The sequence below is a fragment of the Salmo trutta genome, chromosome 31 (assembly GCF_901001165.1).
Source record: "Salmo trutta chromosome 31, fSalTru1.1, whole genome shotgun sequence".
Classification (NCBI taxonomy): Eukaryota; Metazoa; Chordata; class Actinopteri; order Salmoniformes; family Salmonidae; genus Salmo; species Salmo trutta.
In genome coordinates, this window is record NC_042987.1 from 37922537 (window position 1) to 37944993 (window position 22457).

A 22457-nucleotide genomic window follows, 5' to 3' on the forward strand; every position below is an offset into this window, starting at 1 on the left:
TGCGACATCTCCTTCGTATAGAGTTGATCGTGGCCTGTGGAATATTGTCCCACTCGTCTTCAATTGCTGTCCGAAGTTACTGGATATTGGCGGGAACTGGAACACTGTTGTACACGTCAATCCAGAGCATCCCAAACATGCTAAATGGGTGACATGTCTGAGTGTGCAGGCCATGGAAGAACCGTTCCATTTTATCAAGTTCAAATTAAATGGAAATCAGTTAATTGAAATAAATTAATTAGGTCCTAAAGTGAAAGAAATCTTGATTGTGTTTTGGATGAATGAATCCATGATATGCTTTTATAATCTAAACTGGACTGACTACATTAAAAGGGTAAATGTTCATTCAGTTAAGATTAACTTAATTTTGACCCAAACATAAATTTGATGAACTTACCCTTTTAAAAACAAAATGATAATCATTTGCACTCAACATTTTAACCAAGTTTTAGAATTGCTTTCTCTCTGATATTAGCAGGATACTGCACATCATTTGTGGCGCAAAACAGTGAAGGACAGCCATGCTATAATGTCATCTCAAAGTGCGATGATGGCTCCAGCCCCTTTATTTCAGGATGTCATGATTGGACAAATGATTTAAGACAAAGCAAAGAATCTACTCATATTCAATCAGAACAAAAAACTAAAAGTCATATTTTTTTGGAGATGAGGGCTATACTGAATTCTCAACCAGATTCTAATGTCATGCATTTCACTATCAAGGCTGCAAATTAGACAAAAGTGGACCCATAGCGCCCACTGATCTAAAGTCAATGGTGTCAAGATATATTATCTTGGAAGAAACGCCAAATAATAACAGTCTGAAAATTGCTAAACCTATTTTTCTTAAAACATGGTAAAAAGGAGAGCGTAACATAAAAGTATAATAAAAAATTATAGAAAAGTTTGAATAGAATCTCAAAGTAAACTATATTTCCCCCAAAAATGAACATAAAAAAGATTCAGTAAAAACTATTACTTTTAACAGTCAGGGGGAAAAAAAATCACATTCAAAGCAGTTTTTTGCATGGAGGAAGGCATGATTCTTCATATTTACCATTTAAATATGCTCTGCCTACATCTGGAGTGTCAGTGGGGCACATACTGTACTGTGCTATCACTTAAAGGCTAATAACAAATCGTGTTTATGAGAGGCTACTCCTGTTATCTATTCTAACATTTCCCTGATTATCTATTGTTTATAGTAGCCATTTACATTCAAATGGACAGTTAATCAATTACATCATCCATTCCTGTTGGGAAGTCACAGTAAATTTCCAGGTCTCTACAATCTGTGAGAGGAGTATGTCGTCTGGGAAGGAGGCCTCCACGTCAGGCAGGACTTCTACTTCTTTGCGGTCCATGTATCCAGCCAACGTCTCTTTGACACTAACAAGGTAGAATGAGAGAGGAAAAGTCTTGTGATTTCAGACAATTTTTTTATTTCACCTTTATTTGACCAGGTAGGCTAGTAGAGAACAAGTTCTCATTTACAACTGCGACCTGGCCAAGATAAAGCAAAGCAGTGCGACAGAAACAGCAACACAGAGTTAAACATGGAATAAACAAGCGTACAGTCAGTAACACAATAGAAAAAAAGAAAGTCTATATACAGTGTGTGCAGATGGCATGAGGAGGTAAGGCAATAAATAGGCCAGAGTAGCTGAGTAATTACAATTTAGCAGATTAACACTGGAGTGATAGATGATCAGATGATGGTGTATAAGTAGTGATACTGGTGTGCAAAAGAGCAGCAAAGTAAATAAAACAATATAGGGATGAGGTAGGTAGATTGGGTGGGCTATTTACAGATGGGCTATGTACAGCTACAGCGATCGGTTAGCTGCTCAGATAGCTGATGTTTAAAGTTAGTGAGGGAAATGTAAGTCTCCGGCTTCAGCGATTTTTGCAATTCGTTCCAGTCACTGGCAGCAGAGAACTGGAAGGAAAGGAGGCCAAAGGGGGTGTTGGCTTTGGGGATGACCAGTGAGATATACCTGCTGGAGCGCGTGCTATGGGTGAGTGTTGTTATCGTGACCGGTGAGCTGAGATAAGGCGGAGCTTTACCTAACATAGACTTATAGATGACCTGGAGCCAGTGGGTCTGGCGACGAATATGTAGCGAGGACCAGCCGACTAGAGCATACAGGTCGCAGTGGTGGGTGGTATAAGGGGCTTTGGTAACATAACGGATGGCACTGTGATAGACTGCATCCAGTTTGCTGAGTAGTGTATTGGAAGCTATTTTGTAGGTGACATCGCCGAAGTCGAGGATCAGTAGGATAGTCAGTTTTACTAGGGTAAGTTTGGTGGCGTGAGTGAAGGAGGCTTTGTTGCGAAATAGAAAGACGATTCTAGATTTGATTTTGGATTGGAGATGTTTCATATGAGTCTGGAAGGAGAGTTTACAGTCTAGCCAGACACCTAGGTATTTGTAGTTGTCCACGTATTCTAGGTCAGAACCGTCCACTATTGTCGGGCGGGCGGGTGCGGGCAGCGAACGGTTGAAAAGCACTATATTGTTTAGGGCTTAGGCCCATTAATTAGACTAATGCATACATGCACAAAATAATGATACATTTCCCCTTTTTTAGAAAATGAGTGAAAGTAAATTTTTGGAAGTTTTAACTTATTTTCAACTTTCCCAGGGTGCTGTAGCTTCCTTCAAAATAAAAAAAGTCATTTAGCTGGTGTCTTTGTGCTAACAAGCTGTTTCTACTAGCATTGCTACCATAGAAATGTTAAAGAAGAATGAACAGAAAGGGCGTCTCCTTTTAAGTCAATGATGTCATAATGGGTGGACTGGCAGCCATTTTGAGTGTACCCTTCAATCTGTTCTGTGATTTATTGAGTCAACTCAACTGACAAAAACTGGTCGTTTGGATCCTGGATGCTGAGTGGACGAGCAGCTCCAAGCCGTGCTGTATTGGCCGTCAGAGACACACCTATGCCTGCTAACAGTTCCATCTGAAAATGATCACTGCGCCTCCATAAAAATATCTTGTTCATGTTGCTGTCCCAATCACCTCCTGTATTTATCAACTTCCTGCCTAGCAGTTAGTTTGGTACAACGGGAGTTAACCTCTAGAAGTCTAAGCAGTTGGGGCGGTCATACCATGGATCATTTAGGTATAAAAAAAAAAATCTAAGTACATTTTTTAAAATCAAATATAGAATTTGGCCTTTACTACTATAGTCCATAGAAATGCATTGAATAACACATTCATAAATGTAAAAAAAAAAAAGACAGTCCAAAAAGGAATAAGGTTTTGAAGTGTCTGCCCTATATCTAGGATATATAAGAAAGCTCAGGAATTCGAAAACATTTTTGGACACATATTTAACTCCTTATTTTTGTCGGCACAAAACTACTTCCATTTGTTTGTATGGGTTACCTTGAGACGAGTCCTGTGACACTTATGGGGGTAATATCACTACTGTAGTAGGGTTGGAAGGTTAGACAGGTTGTATGTATCTGATCACTACTGTAGTAGGGTTGAAAGGTGTGATATTACTCCTGTGGGTTTCTCTGATCACCATATTGTTACTGTTGATATTCACAACCTGTCCACGAAGGTCATCATCTTAACTTTAAGGTATAGGGGGCAGTATTTTCATTTTCGGATGAAAAGCGTGCCCAGAGTCAAATATTTGCATATTATTAGTAAATATAGATAGAAAACACTCTGAAGTTTCTAAAACTGTTTGAATGATGTCTGTGAGTATAACAGAACTCATATGGCAGGCAAAAACCTGAGAAAAATCCAACCAGGAAGTGGGAAATCTGAGAATTGTAGTTCTTCTTTTGAATCCCTATCGAAACTACAGTGTCTGTGGGGTCACGTTGCACTTCCTAAGGCTTCCATTGGCTGTCAACAGCCTTCAGAAACCTGTTTCCTCCTCCTCCTCCTGTTACTGGGCAGAGAATAGTAGCTCAGTCAATGAGTGGACTGCCTATGGACAAAGGGCTTGGGTATACGTGAGCGCGCCGTTCCTTCTTTTTCTCCTGGAATGAATACGCTATTGTCCGGTTGGAATATTATTGACATTTTATCTTAAAAAGACCCTAAGGATTGATTGTAAACAACGTTTGACATGTTTCTACGACCGGTAATGGAACATTTTGACTTTTCGTGTCCTGATTTACGAGAAGAGACTATTTATAATACTAATTCAGAGTTTTATTGATGCCAGAACTTGGCGGGTAGCTGTATAGCTTGCTTCGATGGCTGAGCTATGTACTCAGAATATTGAACAATGTGTTTTCTCCGTAAAGTTATTTTGAAATCTGACAAAGCGGTTGCGTCAAGGAGTAGTGTATCTATAATTCTTTCAATAACTGTTGTAAATTTTATCAACCTTTATGATGAGTATTTTTGTAAATTGATGTGCACATTCACCGGGAGTTTTGGTGGGAATACATTTTCTGAACATCACACGCCAATGTAAAATGCTGTTTTTGGATATAAATATGAACTTTATCGAGCAAAACATACATGTATTGTATAACATGAAGTCCTATGAGTGCCATCTGATGAAGATCATCAAAGGTTAGTGAATATTTTAGCTGTACTTTTGGTTTTTGTGATGCATGTCCTTGCTTGGAAAATGGCTGTGTGGTTTTTCTTGTGAAGTTTATGTCCTAACATAATCAAATTTTATGCTTTCGCCTTTTTGAAATCGGACAATGTGGTTAGATTAACGAGAGTCTTATCTTTTAAAATGGTGTAAAATAGTTGATTGTTTGAGAAAATGAAATGAGATTTTTGCTGTTTTGTATTTCGCGCCATGCGATTTCACTGGCTGTTGAATAGTGTGTCCTGCAGGTGGGACGGTAGCGTCCTACGTAGCCCTGAGAAGTTAATGGTATTTTAATGTTAAATTGTTACATGGTGTCATGTTTTGTGAAAGGTTTTTGTTGAATTGGGAAAAATGGAGGGTTACAAAAGGGAATTTTGAGTCCTTGAGACAATGGTGGGAGGTTGGGAAGGACCAAATATGATTATTTTGTCAGCAGTATACTGCTCTGTCTAGTGTTGAAGTTAAAGAGACTATCAGGGCCCTTGAACAGGACATCAAATCTATTGAATTGAAGCTGCTCACTCAGAACGATCCTGGATTAGTCATGAACTTACAGGACAAGAGACATGAACTGAGGTCGTTTCTACATGAAAGAGTGAAGGGTGCCTTGATTTGGTCTCGTTTCGCTTCCCTCAAGGATATGGATGCTCCTAGTGCTTTCTTTTTTAACCTAGGACAGTCGACACTGCAACGTAAACAGATGGTCTGCCTTCGTCTCCCTGATGGGAAGGTGACCACAGATGACAGTGAAATGCATCAACATGCCGTGGATTTCTACTCTGCCCTCTATAAGGCGGAGGATTGTAATTCTCTGTGTACTGAACAGTTGCTACACGGTCTTCCTCAATTGGGACCTGAGCAGAGAGTCGCATTGGACTCTGACATTACACTGCAAGAGCTGTCCACAGCAGTTACACAGCTCTCATCAGGCCGAGCCCCTGGCATCGATGGTTTACATCTGAGTTTTATAAGCACTTTTGGGGGTCTATTGGGGAGGGTTTTTATGAAGTGGTGTGTGAATCTTTTCATGAGGGTTCTCTTCCTGTTTCCTGTCAACGTGCTGTGCTTTCACTGTTGCCAAAAAAGGGGGATTTGGCTCATAAAAAATTGGAGACCTGTTGCTTTGCTGTGCGCAGAATATAAAATGGTATCTAAATGTCTCTCAAACAAGTTGAAAGAGTATCTGGGATTGTTGGTCCACAAGGACCAGTCCTACTGTGTACCTGACCGCTCTATTGTTGACAACTTGTTTCTGATAAGAGATGTTTTAGACATTTGTAAATGTGGGTTTACTTTCTTTGGATCAGGAGAAGGCTTTTGATCGTGTGGACCACCAGTACTTGTTTAAAACAATGAAAGCCTTTGGGTTTGGGGATGTTTTTTTTGTCTTGGATGAGTTTACTGTATGCTGGGGCCTCGTGTATGGTGAAGGTGGGGGGTGGTTTGAGTGGCCCCATCCCTGTCCAAAGGAATTTCAGGGCCGTTATATAGTCAATTCAACCAATACTTTGTTTTTTAAGAGCGAGGCTTACTGGTTTCTCTGTGCCAGGGTTTATGAAGGGTCCCACGATAGCACTGTCTGCATATGCAGATGATGTGACCGTTTTAATTACAGGGGCTGAGGATGTTAAGGTTCTCTCAAATGCTTTAAAGGTGTATGAGAGGGCCTCCGCAGCTAGAGTCAATTGGGAAAAGAGTGAAGCGCTGTGGGCAGGTCAGCTTCAGATGGGGTCTGCTCCACGGTTACCAGGGGGGCTTCAGTGGGGCAGAGATGGTATGAAGACTTTGGGGGTTTTTCTAGGCTCCGATGTCTTTCAGAATAAGAACTGGGAGGGTGTAGTGGAGAAAGTGTGTGCCAGACTGTCTAGGTGGAAATGGGTGCTACCCCAGCTGTCTTATAGGGGAAGGGTACTGGTAGCTAATAATCTTGCTGCCTCTACCCTGTGGCACAGACTAATGATTTTACAGCCACCGGGGGGTCTGATATAAGAGCTTCAGAGGACCCTTGTCAATTTCTTCTGGTCGGGACAACACTGGATAAAAGCTGCAGCCCTGTACCTGCCACTGCATGAGGGTGGACAAGATCTGGTGGATATTTCCTCTAGGATCATGGCTTTCCGGCTTCAAGCAGCCCAGAGACTGTTGTACAGAGACGGTTCTAGCTGGGTCGACACAGCCTACACAGTGATGAGGAGAGTGGGCTGTTTGGGCTTAGACAAGCACCTTTTCCTCTTAAAGCTGGAGGAGGGTGATTTGTCTGGCTTGACTCCATTTTATGAGTCTGTTATGCAGGCTTGGAGAGTTCTTGTCAAGTCCCGTAAGGCCGGCACGCTACCAGGGATGTGGCTTTTTGAAGAGCCTCTTTTTCACAACACTGCCATCCAGTCTCATGCTCTGGGTTCAGCCAGCCTACGTTCATGCCTGTTAGGTGTGGGGTGTACCAAGCTGGGTCATCTGATGCGGAGCAGATCGTTGGAGGAGCTGGGAGAAAGAGCGGGGATCCGGTCATCTCGCTTACTGAGGAAGGTCGTCGCTGAGGTCTGTGACTCCTTGCCAGTACTTCATCTGCAGTATGTGACTGACATTTCCAATTCTGATCGGTGGACGGAGGGTCTGGATTATGTGTTCCCTGCACTGATTGTTAGTGCTGCAGCGGGGGCATTCGTGGAGGACGTGGGGATGCTGCTTTCCTTCGATACCCCGGAGCTGGGGGAGTTCAAGGAGGTGGGAAAGAAGGCCATGTACAGAATATGTTTAAAAGTGTCCCATGCCTCTTCCCTAGAAGGGGTAAAATCGATGAGGTGGGCGGGTGTGTTTGGTCCAGGTGCATCCCCAAAATGCTGTTGGCGATCATTATACAAACTGCCTGTTGAAAAGAGGACAGCTGACCTCCAATGGAGGATAATACATGGAGCCATAGCCACCAATATGCATCTGGTACACCTGGATCCTACTGTTGGGGAAGGGTGTCCATTCTGTGCTGAGTCTGAAACTCTGGCACATCAGTTCTTACAGTGTCTCAGGTTGGTCAGGATGATTGACCTGATCACTAGTTGGTTCTCAGCTCTGGGAGAGGTTTTCTCTTCACAACAGTTTATATTTGGGCAAACGTACAGGTTTAGTCAAAGGGGTGTAGTTGTGTTTTGTGTCAGGGACAGCTAAATTAGAGATATGGAAGACCCGAAAGAACAGTATTCGGGGACAGGGGTCTGTGGATGTGGTGGGAATGTTGGCAGCGAGACTGAGGGTTGAGTTTGCCTATTATAAACTGGTCAACAATATTGATCTGTTTATGAGTATATGGGGTATTCAGAGTCTGTTGTGTTTAGTTACTGTGGAGGAGGATTTGGAATTGTGTTTTTAATTGATGTGTAACTATGGTTTTGTATGAGTATTTAATGTCTCTCCCTCTCTCCCCTAGGACCATGCCTCAGGACTACCTGGCCTGATGACTCCTTCCTGTCCCCAGTCCACCTGGCCGTGCTGCTGCTCCAGTTTCAACTGTTCTACCTGCGGCTATGGAACCCTGACCTGTTCACCGGACGTGCTACCTGTCCCAGACCTGCTGTTTTCAACTCTCTAGAGACAGCAGGAGCGGCTATGAAAAGCCAACTGACATTTACTCCTGGAGGTGCTGACCTGTTGCACTCTCGACAACCACTAAGATTATTATTATTTGACAATGCTGGTCATCTATGAACATTTGAACATCTTGGCCATGTTCTGTTATAATCTCCACCCGGCACAGCCAGAAGAGGACTGGCTGCATTGCTTGCTGTTTGGGGTTTTAGGCTGGGTTTCTGTACAGCACATTGAGATACCAGCTGATGTAAGAAGGGCTATATAAATATATTGTATTTATCGCGTCGGGTCGAATGCCGCCATTTACCCGTGACTGTATTCATGATACAGCACTGCCACTTGTGCCTTATTGCTTAAATGACAAAAAATACATTCCATTGCATGAGCCATATCAGTTAGCATCATTTGATAGAACATTACCAGGCATCACAATACCAGGCAGCCATTGCAAGTGTACCCATGAGTTTACCAATCTATTGCCAGAGGTTAGCTTCCAAGCCCATTCTGTTCATTCTTATTTCAATGATTGCTACATACTCGAAAACAATGTTAGCCACAAAACAAGCCAAACTAGAAAAGTGAACTATCCCTTTAAAAAGTTAGAATGAGTGAATATCGTTGCATGGTTTGGAACCTATGATTTGACCCAGAGTTCCTCCATGGTTGCCATTTGACCTCACCTCCAGTCTGGTATGTAGGTGCCTGAGACATGTGGTTTCCCCAGATTCAGCAGGAGGAACTCGTGCATCTCCAGCAGCCAGGTGTCAACGTGACCCTTGGAGATGAATCCCTGGAGCAGCCTCTTCTGTTCCTCCTCCAGAGGCTGCTGGTACTCCGCAGACACCCCAGAGAAAGGGTCCTTGAAGAGAAGAGAGTGTGGAAACTCTCTCAGCTGTGCAAATACTAACTTAACATTTTAAATTTTGAATTTAAAAGTTTGAATTTAAAAAAAACATTGAACCCTCTCTCAGAAGAGCTCACACAATTGACACAGTCACGTTGTTTTGTGGATGACTGTGTCATGTTCTGTGGATGACTGTGTCATGTTTTGTGGATGACTGTGTCATGTTCTGTGGATGACTGTGTCATGTTCTGTGGATGACTGTGTCATGTTCTGTGGATGACTGTGTCATGTTTTGTGGATGACTGTGTCATGTTTTGTGGATGACTGTGTCATGTTCTGTGGATGACTGTGTCATGTTCTGTGGATGACTGTGTCATGTTCTGTGGATGACTGTGTCATGTTCTGTGGATGACTGTGTCATGTTCTGTGGATGACTGTGTCATGTTTTGTGGATGACTGTGTCATGTTTTGTGGATGACTGTGTCGTGTTCTGTGGATGACTGTGTCGTGTTTTGTGGATGACTGTGTCGTGTTCTGTGGATGACTGTGTCATGTTTTGTGGATGACTGTGTCATGTTCTGTGGATGACTGTGTCATGTTCTGTGTCTCGTTGGTTGCTCTGAACGTGTCTTACCCTCTTCAGACTCTTCAGCATGTTCTCTGATTTGAGGGAAGACAGGAGCTGCCACAGAGCCACACAGTGCTTCAGACTGCACCTGCCCAGAGCCTACAGAAATGGGACCGCATAGAACACACATTTCGAACATTGAAAACAATTCACCACTTGCATTTAAGGTAGAATTAGCGATGCACCAAATTAAAAACAGCAATATCTGGTAGAGTTCTAAACAACTAAGAGCGTTGAAGTGTGAGGCTAAACCTCTCTGCTGTTTTGGTTCACGTTGTAGCAGCGTGAACAGCACAGCCGTGTACATGCATAGATACTCTCTGTGTGACTGTGTGAGAACTATTGCGTCACGTTCATCTCAATGTCTGCAGTGCTGTTCGTGACAACATCGTGCTGCCGAGTCTCAGTTTAAGTTGATATTGACCAAGTCATGTGTTTCATGTAATATGATAAATGGTGGGGCGGGGCTGTATCACCTTTAAGATGTGAGGGTCCGTCTGCTCGCCCATCTTCAGCATGTCCTCCAGGTAGCAGACCAGGGGCATCTGGGAATCTCCCCCAGTCATGGACAGGAAGCCCAGAGCCAGCTCCACAGCCTTCAGAGCTTCACACACCTCACTGTACGACTGCAGATCCCTGGACAGGGCTGTGAGGGTCAGGGACGGCAGATGCTCCTAGAAGAAACAACATAACAACATCTTTATATTTTTTGTAAAGTGGAGTGAATGCCATATTCAGAGTATAAACAAAAACAAGTTTGATGATGAAGAACGACTTGCCTGAGACACGTTTCCTTTCACCATTTTGAAAATGACGTCATAATCTCTCTCGTGTCTGGTGACCAGAGTGGGGATTCCCTGAAAGTCAACACATTGGTTCAGTCAGTGAGTGCCATATTACCTTCAACAATAGTCCAATATTCCACTCAGATCTGTGAACACAATGAAAGGGTAGGAACTATGGAAAGTGACTAGGGACTGAAATGGAACCAGGCCCTGGACTCACAGTCAGTGTGATGAGAGGCTTGCCCTGCAGGAAGCGGGTAAGAACCTGCTGCTGGATCTTGGGCAGGTCGTACTCAGACAGGGTCTCCTTGCCACGCTCCAGGCTGTACTGGCAGTTAGACAGCACCAGGGGCAACAGGTCCTTCTCCAGCTCATAGCGGATCACATGCAGCTCTGTCAGCTCTGACAGGCTCACCTTGTAGCTGTTGAGTCAGAAAGTAACGGGCTTTAATCTATTTATTTTATACTGTGTATTGCTTTATTAATTGCTTCCCATATTTTGATCATTAATTAGTCCACTGTTAATACAATCCTACAATTTTTCAATATTAAGCACTTTTCAGTACAGAGCAAAAAATCCTAACATATCGTTTTGAATAAAATATCTAATTGAAATCAAATGTATTTATAAAGCCCTTTTTACATCAGCAGATGTCACAAAGTGCTTATACAGAAACTCAGCCTAAAACCCCTGACAGCAAACAATGCAGATGTAGAAGCACGGTGGCTAGGGGAAAAACTCCCTAGAAAGCCGGGAACCTAGGAAGAAACCTAGAGAGGAACCAGGCTCTGAGGGGTGGCCAGTCCTCTTCTGGCTGTGCCGGGTGGAGCTTATAACAGTAGATGGCCATTTAAAAATGTCTCTTTAAGTAAGCTTTCGGTGGAACTATCATTCTTCATTAGTGTACCTGGTGTCTTCCCCAGTGTGGCGGTCCACCAAGTGCACCAGCTCATTGTGAAGGGCCACCAGGTGGCTTAGCAGAGCCGTGGAACACAAGCCTGGACCCTGGCGCCGCGGCAGGAGGTACTGGAGGTCACTGTCCAGGTCCAAATCCTCCTTCCAGAAGTCCTCTGGGATCTTTATCTCATCTGCACACACACACAATGACAACATTCATGATTCACAGACAGGAGCTGTCAAAACCACACACTAAACAGTAGATTTTTGTTTTTGACTATTCATTCTGGTCGTAAGGGCAACCTGCCATGTTTTATAGAGGACAGGGTAACTCACTGGTGGCTACAGATACTCTGAGCAGGTTCCATGTGTTCAGGAATATCTGGACTCGCTTCTCGTACCACACTCTCATTGGTCCTGTTAGAAGATAAACATTTATTGAGAACAAAAAATAAAATAAAAAATAAAATTCTGTTTTTAATAAGGAAATCTATATGAAATTGGGCAAATCGTCAATAACTCAGCTGGTAACTTCTGTTGCATAGTACCAAGGATGGATTGTTATGATGCAGTTACCTGACTGTCTTTGGATGAACTCTCTGATGGAGTTATCCATCAGGTCTGATGAGTTCTGGAACTTTTTCACCAGACTCTTCTGTAGGTCCAGGATATCTGGAAGGAACTTGACCAGCCGGAACTCCGCCTCCTGTTAAATCACCAAATGAATAAAGCAGCCAATCATGTGCTTTAAAAATGTCCCACAAAGAAACCATTCAAATATGCTGTTGACATTTTACCACATACAATAGCAAGAAAGAGCACATATTTCATAATAAATCAAATGTATTTATATAGCCCTTCTTACATCAGCTGATATCTCAAAGTGCCGTAACTAATACATAGTTACAGTATACATACTTACAGAGCGTTTACGAAAAACCCAAAGACACTTCATGACTGTTTACCTTCTGTAGGAACCTCCAGAGTAACGGCAGCTTGTCCTTTCCGTCATTCTGTTCTACGATGTGGGTGAGGCTGAGTAGGGACACCCTCTCTCTGCAGCTCCAAACCCCTGAACAGTGGACCTGGGAGCCCTGAGGCAGGGAGGACAACGGACACTCGTCCCCAAATGTCACCCTCATGACGAAGTTAGATGAGATACGGGAGTCATCTCTGATGGTGGCGTTCACCTCCCTCAGCTGCTGGTCAAGGTTCTGTGATGACACACACAAATGGTTGTCATTGTTCTTGTCAAAGCTGGAATAGAATATCTTTAATCACGCTGTACAGTACTAGCCAACTGAAAATATTATCCAAAAGGATTCACCTTCAACTGAGGAGTGATGATGTCAGTAGCAACACTTGTCTCCCAGGTATTTCTGGCCTCTTTAGTTGAGAGTTGGGGATCATTGTCAGCCGGCACTAGAAACAAAGACACAACTAGTCAATGATGGGGCTACTGGTGTGCTATACAGTCTCCAAGCATTTTTAGCTTTCATAATTGTAAACAGCAGAGTTCAGCAGGTACTCGCACTTAAGCCATAAAAAGGAACAAAATATATACTAAAATATAAAAATAAAGCAATTTTTTTAACTTTACAATGGCACTTTGTGTATTCTTTCCAGCATGGAATTAAATAAAGTATATTTTACATCTCGGCCTTCTTGTTCCCTTTTTATAGCTTGAGTGTGAGTACCTGCCAAACTCAAACAATTCCCTTTGAAATGAATGTCCTTACATTGATTGGTCGGTGGTGGTTCCAGAATGGATCTGACTATCAGGTGGACGGTGGTGACCGTGTCATCAGTTCCCTTCCCCAGGGCTTTAGTCAGCTGATCCATGTCTTTCAGCAGGTGACAAATCAGAAATTCACAGGCGTCCTGGACTGGAGGCTGGATGATCTGCTGGATGGACTAGAAAGAAAAAAAATGGGGAGATTATTGCAGGAAAGAATACAAGAGGGTGAAAGTGCAAGGTGCTGTAAAAACAAAACAAAACAAGGAGCATACGTTTCAGCCTTCAGTTAAAAAGGTTCTACCCGATGACATCATCAAAAGTTAAATCACTGTTTTTGAAAAGGTTTTTTCAAACACAATGAGATTCGCGGCGACGTGGAGAGCAAGAAAACACTCTGCTTCTGGATAGAAACTTGTTGCAGGTTTTGAAAATCACTTTTTTTTTAACTTTTAATCCTACGCTGTGATGTCACAGAGAAGTATTCTTTTAGGACCTCCTTATCTTTTGAACCACAGATCAGAGAAATGTGCTATTTTCACATATTGTAGACGTTGGTTAGGTGCTGGAGATAACGAATGAGGTTGAAACGTGGCATAAATGTCCTTTAATACTAATGAAGTATATTATCTTGCATCTCGGCCTCGTTGGGTTATTCCTTTTCCTGGTTTTAAAGTGCGACTACCTTTTGAACTCTATAGATATTTTTTTCTCCTACGTACCAGCCACTTTTCATTCTAGTCTGAGCGCAAACCTTCATACTGACTTTCGGAGAATATTATTGTGAAATCCTGCTATAAACTTCTTTGGATTTCATTACAATAGAAATTTTGAAATTAGTAAAATAAACGAACAAGCTGACTGATGCTACATTTATACAGGTCTTATTGTGAGCTATATAATTAAGTAAACAATGGTACACAATTTAAATTTACATTTAAGGTAGGTTGTCCAATCAAAAACGCATATTTTGACCAACGGGTAAAATAATATGTTAATTGTGTGGATCGGTGCTGTTCAAGATGAGGAGGACGATACTTTTTTTTAATGGCCATGGCCTTATTTCTATTACAGCATATTGGATGACTGTCATTCATTTTCCATTCATCCAGCTCAATGTAACATCGATAGGTTTAGGTTACTACATGATACTCTAGTTTTCCCTATACCCATCATGAGGTTGCTACAACCTAGCCTATGAATGAAATTTTACACCGTAGGTGCACAGGTCGAGAGAAACAATGTGAGTAATGAAGGTGACAGTCAGTGACATATTCAATACCACCTTGCACTCTTGCCTGCATCTAGCTGATCTAGAGTGTAATCATTAGTCCAACATTTGCAAACGAGAGTTTCTATTGGACAAATTTAGGTATGTTTATACCCATTTCGTTCCTTATGCTTCCGTTTAAGAAATGTTTTTCAACAGAATCGGTTGAATGAATACACCCCTGATCACACGCAAACACAGTTCACTTTCATAGCAGCCAGATACAAACAGCATAATTCCTTCTCGCATCGACACACTCTCCTCCTCTCACCTTTTCCCTTCGCTTGTGGACTTCAGTGCACAACACATCAGCTGTCTGGGACCTTTACAAGCCAAACCTTCATATCCTAACTGCTAAACACAGCCTACATCGTTGTCACCATATTATCTAACGTCATAGTCAACATAGCTACTAGAACTAACGCGTTAGTAAACACGCTACAATCATGCAGTACAGTGTTCAGTCAGCAAGCAGTTTAGCAGTTACACCGGCGGGCCCTGGTGGCAATACATTTATAAAATCAAAAGCTTACCTTGACTTGGAAAAGTTTGAGCCGGGTGTTTGAGTACGCTAAACTAGCTAGCTAAGAAATTGGAAGAAAAAAATACAACGAAATCCCTCTCTCTCCTTCATTTTTGAGTCAACTACTCACCACATTTTATGCACTGCAGTGCTAGCTAGCTGTAGCTTATGCTTTCAGTACTAGATTCATTCTCTGATCCTTTGATTGGGTGGACAGTTCATGCTGCAAGAGCTCTGATAGGTTGGAGGACGTCCTCCGGAAGTTGCCATAATTACCGTGTAAGTCTATGGAAGGGGGTGAGAACCGTGAGCCTCCTAGTTTTTATACTGTAGTCAATGTACCCAGAGGAGGATGGAAGCTAGCTGTCCTCCGGCTACACCATGGTGCTACCCTACAGTTGAGGCTACTGTAGACCTTAATTGCAAAACAGTGTGTTTTAATCAATTATTTGGAGACGTAAAAATATTTAGTATAGTTTTATCTAAAGGATAACTTTTTTAATGTTTCACTATTTTTATGGAATTCACTGAAGAAGATGGTCCTCCCCTTCATGCTCTGGTATAGATAATCTTCTAAGATAACAGATTATGATCGAGACATGAGGTTAAGAAAATGAAATTTTTATCCTTGTTGGATGGCCAGAATTCGGGGGACTAAATCAAATGGGGGACTAAATCAAATGGGGGCCAGAGAGAAAAAAGTAGTCAGAAATGTGGAACACTGTATTGCGTCAGCTAGGCTGGATTCTGTGCAAGAATTAAGGCTACCTGACAGGCTCACTTTCCTGTTGAACTCGTTCTTTCTTCTCGAACCCACAGGACATAAAAAAAGAGGTAAGATGGATATCAATTTTGAGACAAATTATTTCATGTTCTTTTTCAAATATTTCTCTGAAAAACAAGAATATCTCTGAAAATGTAAACTGAGCACTAAGCATACAGTGGGGGAACAAAGTATTTGATCCCCTGCTGATTTTGTACGTTTGCCCACTGACAAAGAATTGATCAGTCTATAATTTTAATAGTAGGTTTATTTGAACAGTGAGAAACAGAATAACAACAAAAAAATCTAGAAACACACATGTCAAAAATGTTATAAAATGATTTGCATTTTAATGAGGGAAATAAGTATTTGACCCCTCTGCAAAACATGACTTAGTACTTGGTGGCAAAACCCTTGTTGGCAATCACAGAGGTCAGACGTTTCTTGTAGTTGGCCACCAGGTTTGCACACATCTCAGGAGGGATTTTGTCCCACTCCTCTGCAGATCTTCTCCAAGTCATTAAGGTTTCGAGGCTGACGTTTGGCAACTCAAACCTTCAGCTCCCTCCACAGATTTTCTATGGGATTAAGGTCTGGAGACTGGCTAGGCCACTCCAGGACCTTAATGTGCTTCTTCTTGAGCCACTCCTTTGTTGCCTTGGCCGTGTGTTTTGGGTCATTGTCATGCTGGAATACCCAACCACGACCCATTTTCAATGCCCTGGCTGAGGGAAGGAAGTTCTCACCCAAGATTTGATGGTACATGGCCCCGTCCATCGTCCCTTTGATGCGGTGAAGTTGTCCTGTCCCCTTAGCAGAAAAACACTCCCAAAGCATAATGTTTCCACCTCCATGTTTGACGGTGGGGATGGTGTTCTTGGGGTCATAGGCAGCATTCCTCCTCCTCCAAACACAGCGAGTTGAGTTGATGTCAAAGAGCTCCATTTTGGTCTCATCTGACCACAACACTTTCACCAGTTGTCCTCTGAATCATTCAGATGTTCATTGGCAAACTTCAGATGGGCATGTATATGTGCTTTCTTGAGCAGGGGGACCTTGAGGGCGCTGCAGGATTTCAGTCTTTCACGGCGTAGTGTGTTACCAATTGTTTTCTTGGTGACTATGGTCCCAGCTGCCTTGAGATCATTGACAAGATCCTCCCGTGTAGTTCTGGGCTGATTCCTCACCGTTCTCATGATCATTGCAACTCCACGAGGTGAGATCTTGCATGGAGCCCCAGGCCGAGGGATATTGACAGTTCTTTTGTTTCTCCTCCATTTGTGAATAATCGCACCAAATGTTGTCACCTTCTCACCAAGCTGCTTGGCGATGGTCTTGTAGCCCATTCCAGCCTTGTGTAGGTCTACAATGTTGTCCTTGACATCCTTGGAGAGCTCTTTGGTCTTGGCCATGGTGGAGAGTTTGGAATCTGATTGATTGATTGCTTCTGTGGACAGGTGTCTTTTTTACAGGTAACAAGCTGCGGTTAGGAGCACTCCCTTTAAGAGTGTGCTCCTAATCTCAGCTCGTTACCTGTATAAAAGACACCTGGGAGGCAGAAATCTTTCTGATTGAGAGGGGGTCAAATACTTATTTCCCTCATTAAAATGCAAATCAATTTATAACATTTCTGACATGCGTTTTTCTGGATATTTTTGTTGTTATTCTGTCTCTCACTGTTCAAATAAACCTACCATTAAAATTATAGACTGATCCTTTCTTTGTCAGTGGGCAAACGTACAAAATCAGCAGGGGATCAAATACTTTTTTCCCCCACTGTATACCAAGCTTTTTATTTACAAAGCCTTTTACATTTAAATTTAGCTCGTCATGCAAATTTTGCTTTTAGCGACCCGCAGAAACAACTTTGAAGGTGAATAACCCCAAAATATAAAATCCTCAAAAATTGTTATTAGAAACCTGCACCTCTGTCAATAGAGCTCGATGCTTATAAATCAGATTTATAATGTTATGAAATCCAACTTTAATGTTGATGATATGTTCAAGAAAGAACCCACTGAACAATTAATAACATGAATTATCATATTTCTATTGGTAAAATATATTTTATAATACAAGGAAGTGGAACTTCATCACCAAAGCAATCCCTCTTGGCAGCGTGGGTGGACTCCCTACTTAATTAAGGCACTGTTCTTTCACACACCGGACCCATAAAGCTAGAAAGAGTTGGTAGCCTTTGGCAGACAAGATGGCCTACCTGTGGCTGCTCTGAGGCCCCTCTCAGCATGGCCAGGTGGGTGAGCAGTCTGACCAGGATGAAGGGGGTGAGGGACATGTTTTTGGTGTCCAGGGTGTCTGGGTTGTCCCTCCTCTGAGGGTCTCCCAGGATGTGGCCAGTCCTTGTGAGATCTCCCCTAAGAGGACACGTTCAGTTATTGGTCACGACATGAGATCTGGAGCCATGTATAAAACGGATCAGAAAACACTCTTAGAAAAATAGGGTTCCAAAAGGGTTCTTGTCTTCATGGGAACCCTTTTTGGTTCCAGGTTGGACCCTTTGGGGTTCCATGTAGAACCCTCTGTGGAAAGAGTTGTACATGGAACCAAAAGGGTTCTACCTGGAACCATAAAGGGTTATTCAAAGACTTATCCTATGGGGATAGATGAAGAACCCTTTTTCTAAGAGTGGTGGGAGTGCTGGTCTAGGATCAGGTCCCTCCTGTCCATATACTTTAGTATTATTTTAAAGGCCAAACTGATCTTACATCAGCACTCCTACTCTGATGCTTTGGCAGTAATATCAATGTTGGGCCCTTAGAGAGCTGACTTACTGCTGTAGCTCCATCTTCTGGAAACCAGTCAAGGGAACATGGTTCTCCCCTCCAATCTCCGCCCTACACTCTAGACAGTGTGCCTTATGGGTGGGTTTACCACACTGCAATAGAGTGAGTAAATCAGTTGGTTGTTTGCTTAGCTAATGAACATAAAATATGAAACTAGCGCAATTTTACATGAAGAACTTTGCTTACCTTATCCACAACACAGGGGTGACCATTCGGACAAGCTGTTGAGATTTGAGTCAAAACTGAGCTTATTATTACAGAAATGTCATTGTTTTTGACCCAAAATTGTATTAGCTGAATCTGAAAATAACAATTAATGTATATGTCTATACTGTCTATATGCTTCCTGTAGCACGATGTTAACAAATACAATTTCACAGAGGTGTAACTCGGATGATTTACTCAAAGTTCAAGTTACAGTACATGCATTTATCAGGTTAGGATTCAAAATGTCTGTACTTACAGTACCAGGAGAGTCCATAATCCACTTTACTCTGTGTTATAAGCCTTTGAGCGACAGCCAGCATGTCCTCAGGCATTGTGGGTAGAAAGGCACTCTGTTGGGGTAGACATAAGCAGATAAAGACAACTCTCACAGTCAACAAGGAGAAAGTCAATGTAAGATATTGACAGGTGCTGATGAGAATCATACCAGCATATTGTTGGGAGACAGGCCAAGCTGCTGAAGAGGTGTGAGCAGCCCTCCTGTCCCAGTGAGCAGCACAGCAGACATGTGGACAACCAGCTCTATAAGGGTGTGCTCCACACTGGACCGGTCTGCCAGGACACTCAGTCCTCCCATCCTGTTGTGAACCAATTCTTTGGCAAAGTCCCTCACTTCCCTGCAATTTAGGTACCTTGATCCCTCGATGAAGTCCTCAAGTGCTTTGCATTGCTGGAGGAATAAAACAAAAGTCAGCCATTTTGGAAAAATGTAATTGGGATTTTCTGAAGTCTACAAAGTCAGTATAATTCAAAGTATAACTATTATAACATAAAAATCGAAATAGTTTGCCAACTCTATCGTTAGTTGTGGGCTAACAGTTTTCCCTCTGATGTGGAGTTGAAGGAGATGGTCTAACGTGTATAGCTTAGGGAAGGTGGTGGAGGCCTGTGTTCCTACCTTAGGGGTGGGGTAGAGGCCTGTGTTCCCACCTTAGGGGCGGGGTGGAGGCCTGTGTTCCTACCTTAGGGGCGGGGTAGAGGCCTGTGTTCCCACCTTAGGGGCGGGGTGGAGGCCTGTGTTCCTACCTTAGGGGCGGGGTAGAGGCCTGTGTTCCCACCTTAGGGGCGGGGTAGAGGCCTGTCTTCCTACCTTAGGGGCGGGGTAGAGACCTGTCTTCCTACCTTAGGGGTGGGGTGGAGGCCTGTGTTCCTACCTTAGGGGCGGGGTAGAGGCCTGTGTTCCCACCTTAGGGGCGGGGTAGAGGCCTGTCTTCCTACCTTAGGGGCGGGGTAGAGGCCTGTATTCCTACCTTAGGGGCGGGGTAGAGGCCTGTCTTCCTACCTTAGGGGCGGGGTGGAGGCCTGTATTCCTACCTTAGGGGCGGGGTAGAGGCCTGTGTTCCCACCTTAGGGGCGGGGTGGAAGCCTGTGTTCCTACCTTAGGGGCGGGGTAGAGGCCTGTGTTCCCACCTTAGGGGCGGGGTAGAGGCCTGTCTTCCTACCTTAGGGGCGGGGTAGAGGCCTGTATTCCTACCTTAGGGGCGGGGTAGAGGCCTGTGTTCCCACCTTAGGGGCGGGGTAGAGGCCTGTCTTCCTACCTTAGGGGCGGGGTAGAGGCCTGTATTCCTACCTTAGGGGCGGGGTAGAGGCCTGTCTTCCTACCTTAGGGGCGGGGTAGAGGCCTGTGTTCCTACCTTAGGGGCGGGGTAGAGGCCTGTGTTCCCACCTTAAGGGCGGGGTAGAGGCCTGTGTTCCTACCTTAGGGGCGGGGTAGAGGCCTGTGTTCCCACCTTAGGGGCGGGGTGGAGGCCTGTGTTCCTACCTTAGGGGCGGGGTGGAGGCCTGTATTCCTACCTTAGGGGCGGGGTAGAGGGCTGTGTTCCCACCTTAGGGGCGGGGTGGAGGCCTGTGTTCCTACCTTAGGGGCGGGGTGGAGGCCTGTGTTCCTACCTTAGGGGCGGGGTAGAGGCCTGTGTTCCTACCTTAGGGGTGGGGTAGAGGCCTGTGCTCCTACCTTAGGGATGGGGTAGAGGCCTGTGCTCCTACCTTAGGGGCGGGGTAGAGGCCTGTGATCCTACCTTAGGGGTGGGGTAGAGGCCTGTGTTCCTACCTTAGGGGCGGGGTGGAGGCCTGTATTCCTACCTTAGGGGCGGGGTAGAGGCCTGTATTCCTACCTTAGGGGTGGGGTAGAGGCCTGTGTTCCTACCTTAGGGGCAGGGTGGAGGCCTGTATTCCTACCTTAGGGGCGGGGTAGAGGCCTGTCTTCCTACCTTAGGGGTGGGGTAGAGGCCTGTGTTCCTACCTTAGGGGCGGGGTAGAGGCCTGTGTTCCTACCTTAGGGGCGGGGTGGAGGCCTGTATTCCTACCTTAGGGGCGGGGTAGAGGCCTGTATTCCTACCTTAGGGGCAGGGTGGAGGCCTGTATTCCTACCTTAGGGGCGGGGTGGAGGCCTGTATTCCTACCTTAGGGGCGGGGTGGAGGCCTGTATTCCTACCTTAGGGGCAGGGTAGAGGCCTGTCTTCCTACCTTAGGGGCGGGGTGGAGGCCTGTGTTCCTACCTTAGGGGCGGGGTAGAGGCCTGTATTCCTACCTTAGGGGCGGGGTAGAGGCCTGTCTTCCTACCTTAGGGGCGGGGTGGAGGCCTGTGTTCCTACCTTAGGGGCGGGGTAGAGGCCTGTCTTCCTACCTTAGGGGCGGGGTGGAGGCCTGTGATCCTACCTTAGGGGTGGGGTAGAGGCCTGTGTTCCTACCTTAGGGGCGGGGTGGAGGCCTGTATTCCTACCTTAGGGGCGGGGTAGAGGCCTGTATTCCTACCTTAGGGGTGGGGTAGAGGCCTGTGTTCCTACCTTAGGGGCAGGGTGGAGGCCTGTATTCCTACCTTAGGGGCGGGGTAGAGGCCTGTCTTCCTACCTTAGGGGTGGGGTAGAGGCCTGTGTTCCTACCTTAGGGGCGGGGTAGAGGCCTGTGTTCCTACCTTAGGGGCGGGGTGGAGGCCTGTATTCCTACCTTAGGGGCGGGGTAGAGGCCTGTATTCCTACCTTAGGGGCAGGGTGGAGGCCTGTATTCCTACCTTAGGGGCGGGGTGGAGGCCTGTATTCCTACCTTAGGGGCGGGGTGGAGGCCTGTATTCCTACCTTAGGGGCAGGGTAGAGGCCTGTCTTCCTACCTTAGGGGCGGGGTGGAGGCCTGTCTTCCTACCTTAGGGGCGGGGTAGAGGCCTGTATTCCTACTTTAGGGGCGGGGTAGAGGCCTGTCTTCCTACATTAGGGGCGGGGTGGAGGCCTGTGTTCCTACCTTAGGGGCGGGGTAGAGGCCTGTGTTCCCACCTTAGGGGCGGGGTGGAGGCCTGTGTTCCTACCTTAGGGGCGGGGTAGAGGCCTGTGTTCCCACCTTAGGGGCGGGGTAGAGGCCTGTCTTCCTACCTTAGGGGCGGGGTAGAGGCCTGTATTCCTACCTTAGGGGCGGGGTAGAGGCCTGTCTTCCTACCTTAGGGGCGGGGTAGAGGCCTGTGTTCCTACCTTAGGGGCGGGGTAGAGGCCTGTGTTCCCACCTTAGGGGCGGGGTAGAGGCCTGTGTTCCTACCTTAGGGGCGGGGTAGAGGCCTGTGTTCCCACCTTAGGGGCGGGGTGGAGGCCTGTGTTCCTACCTTAGGGGTGGGGTGGAGGCCTGTATTCCTACCTTAGGGGCGGGGTAGAGGCCTGTGTTCCCACCTTAGGGGCGGGGTGGAGGCCTGTGTTCCTACCTTAGGGGCGGGGTGGAGGCCTGTGTTCCTACCTTAGGGGCGGGGTAGAGGCCTGTCTTCCTACCTTAGGGGTGGGGTAGAGGCCTGTGTTCCTACCTTAGGGGCGGGGTAGAGGCCTGTGTTCCTACCTTAGGGGC

General features: G+C 45.1%; 1 protein-coding gene across 6 annotated transcripts in view; it reads right to left on the reverse strand.

Moving 5' to 3' along the window:
- Positions 1-525: 525 nt before the first annotated feature.
- The window catches only part of LOC115170165 (E3 ubiquitin-protein ligase rnf213-alpha), a 66675-nt gene continuing 44743 nt past the window's right edge, over positions 526-22457 (reverse strand). For all 6 annotated transcript variants that reach the window (XM_029726514.1, XM_029726517.1, XM_029726515.1 and 3 more), the window contains 17 exons: positions 19066-19308; positions 18877-18970; positions 18600-18634; positions 18402-18505; positions 17828-17984; positions 13058-13232; positions 12646-12740; positions 12284-12532; positions 11895-12024; positions 11655-11735; positions 11329-11509; positions 10641-10842; positions 10415-10492; positions 10112-10309; positions 9642-9734; positions 8844-9022; positions 526-1389 (listed from right to left, as the gene is read on the reverse strand). In XM_029726514.1, the coding sequence (XP_029582374.1) occupies positions 1239-1389; positions 8844-9022; positions 9642-9734; positions 10112-10309; positions 10415-10492; positions 10641-10842; positions 11329-11509; positions 11655-11735; positions 11895-12024; positions 12284-12532; positions 12646-12740; positions 13058-13232; positions 17828-17984; positions 18402-18505; positions 18600-18634; positions 18877-18970; positions 19066-19308 (2445 nt within the window). In that variant the 3' untranslated portion in view covers positions 526-1238. The remainder of the gene's footprint in view (positions 1390-8843; positions 9023-9641; positions 9735-10111; positions 10310-10414; positions 10493-10640; positions 10843-11328; positions 11510-11654; positions 11736-11894; positions 12025-12283; positions 12533-12645; positions 12741-13057; positions 13233-17827; positions 17985-18401; positions 18506-18599; positions 18635-18876; positions 18971-19065; positions 19309-22457) is intronic.